General features: G+C 55.5%; 1 protein-coding gene across 1 annotated transcript in view; it reads left to right on the plus strand.

Moving 5' to 3' along the window:
• The first annotated feature begins 260 nt into the window (after positions 1-260).
• The window catches only part of COTL1 (coactosin like F-actin binding protein 1), a 19345-nt gene continuing 18760 nt past the window's right edge, over positions 261-845 (plus strand). Inside the window, exon 1 of the mRNA XM_018573391.1 lies at positions 261-344. Coding sequence (XP_018428893.1) covers positions 268-344 — 77 coding nt within the window. The 5' untranslated portion in view covers positions 261-267. The remainder of the gene's footprint in view (positions 345-845) is intronic.

Here is an 845-nt window from a genome sequence, read left to right on the forward strand (position 1 = left end):
GACCTGCCCCCATCTGCGCTGAGAGTCTGGCAGCGGAGGGGTTAAGTCCTTGTCGGAGCTGAAGCCTCATTCATAGCAGCAGAAGAGACTGAGGCAGCAGCAGCTCATTCCTGCTAAGCCATCCCTGGAGCCACACAGCCCTCTGCCTGCCTGGTGCCTGCCTGGTACCTGCCTGCCGCCTGCCTGGTACCTGCCTGCCGCCTGCCTGCCCTCTGCCCGCCCTGAGCTGCTCAAAGGATTTCCTCCGGCTTACCCGCTCCTCACACCATGGCCACCAAGATCGACAAGGAGCCCTGCCGAGAAGCTTACAATCTAGTCCGAGACGACACCAATGGCATCAGCTGGTGAGTTGTACCCCCAGGGGGGTGGTTGGGCACCCGGCACCCGTCATACAATGTAACCTGGAGGAGTGTACTGCTGCACTGCAGGCTGGCCAGGGGGCTTGCCCCCAGAGCTCGCAATATGTTAGCATCATGCTATAGGCACATTAACGTATAGTCATTGGGGTGTAGAGAGTGTGGGACTAGAAGTTCCAGCATGGGTGGCAATATAGAATGAACGTTTTATGTCTCTCTATCGCATTGATTTATATATCTCTGACCTATACCGCAGCGCTGTACAGAGGACACTGAGCCAGTCACATCAGTCTCTGTAAAGAGGAGCTTACACTCTAATGTCCCCTCCCCCCACAGTCACATCAGTCTCTGTACAGAGGAGCTTACACTCTAATGTCCCCTCCCCCCACAGTCACATCAGTCTCTGTACAGAGGAGCTTACACTCTAATGTCCCCCCTCCCCCCACAGTCACATCAGTCTCTGTACAGAGGAGCTTACACTCTAATGTC

This window comes from Nanorana parkeri, unplaced genomic scaffold, assembly GCF_000935625.1.
Source record: "Nanorana parkeri isolate BGI_ZX_2015 unplaced genomic scaffold, ASM93562v1 scaffold2363, whole genome shotgun sequence".
Classification (NCBI taxonomy): Eukaryota; Metazoa; Chordata; class Amphibia; order Anura; family Dicroglossidae; genus Nanorana; species Nanorana parkeri.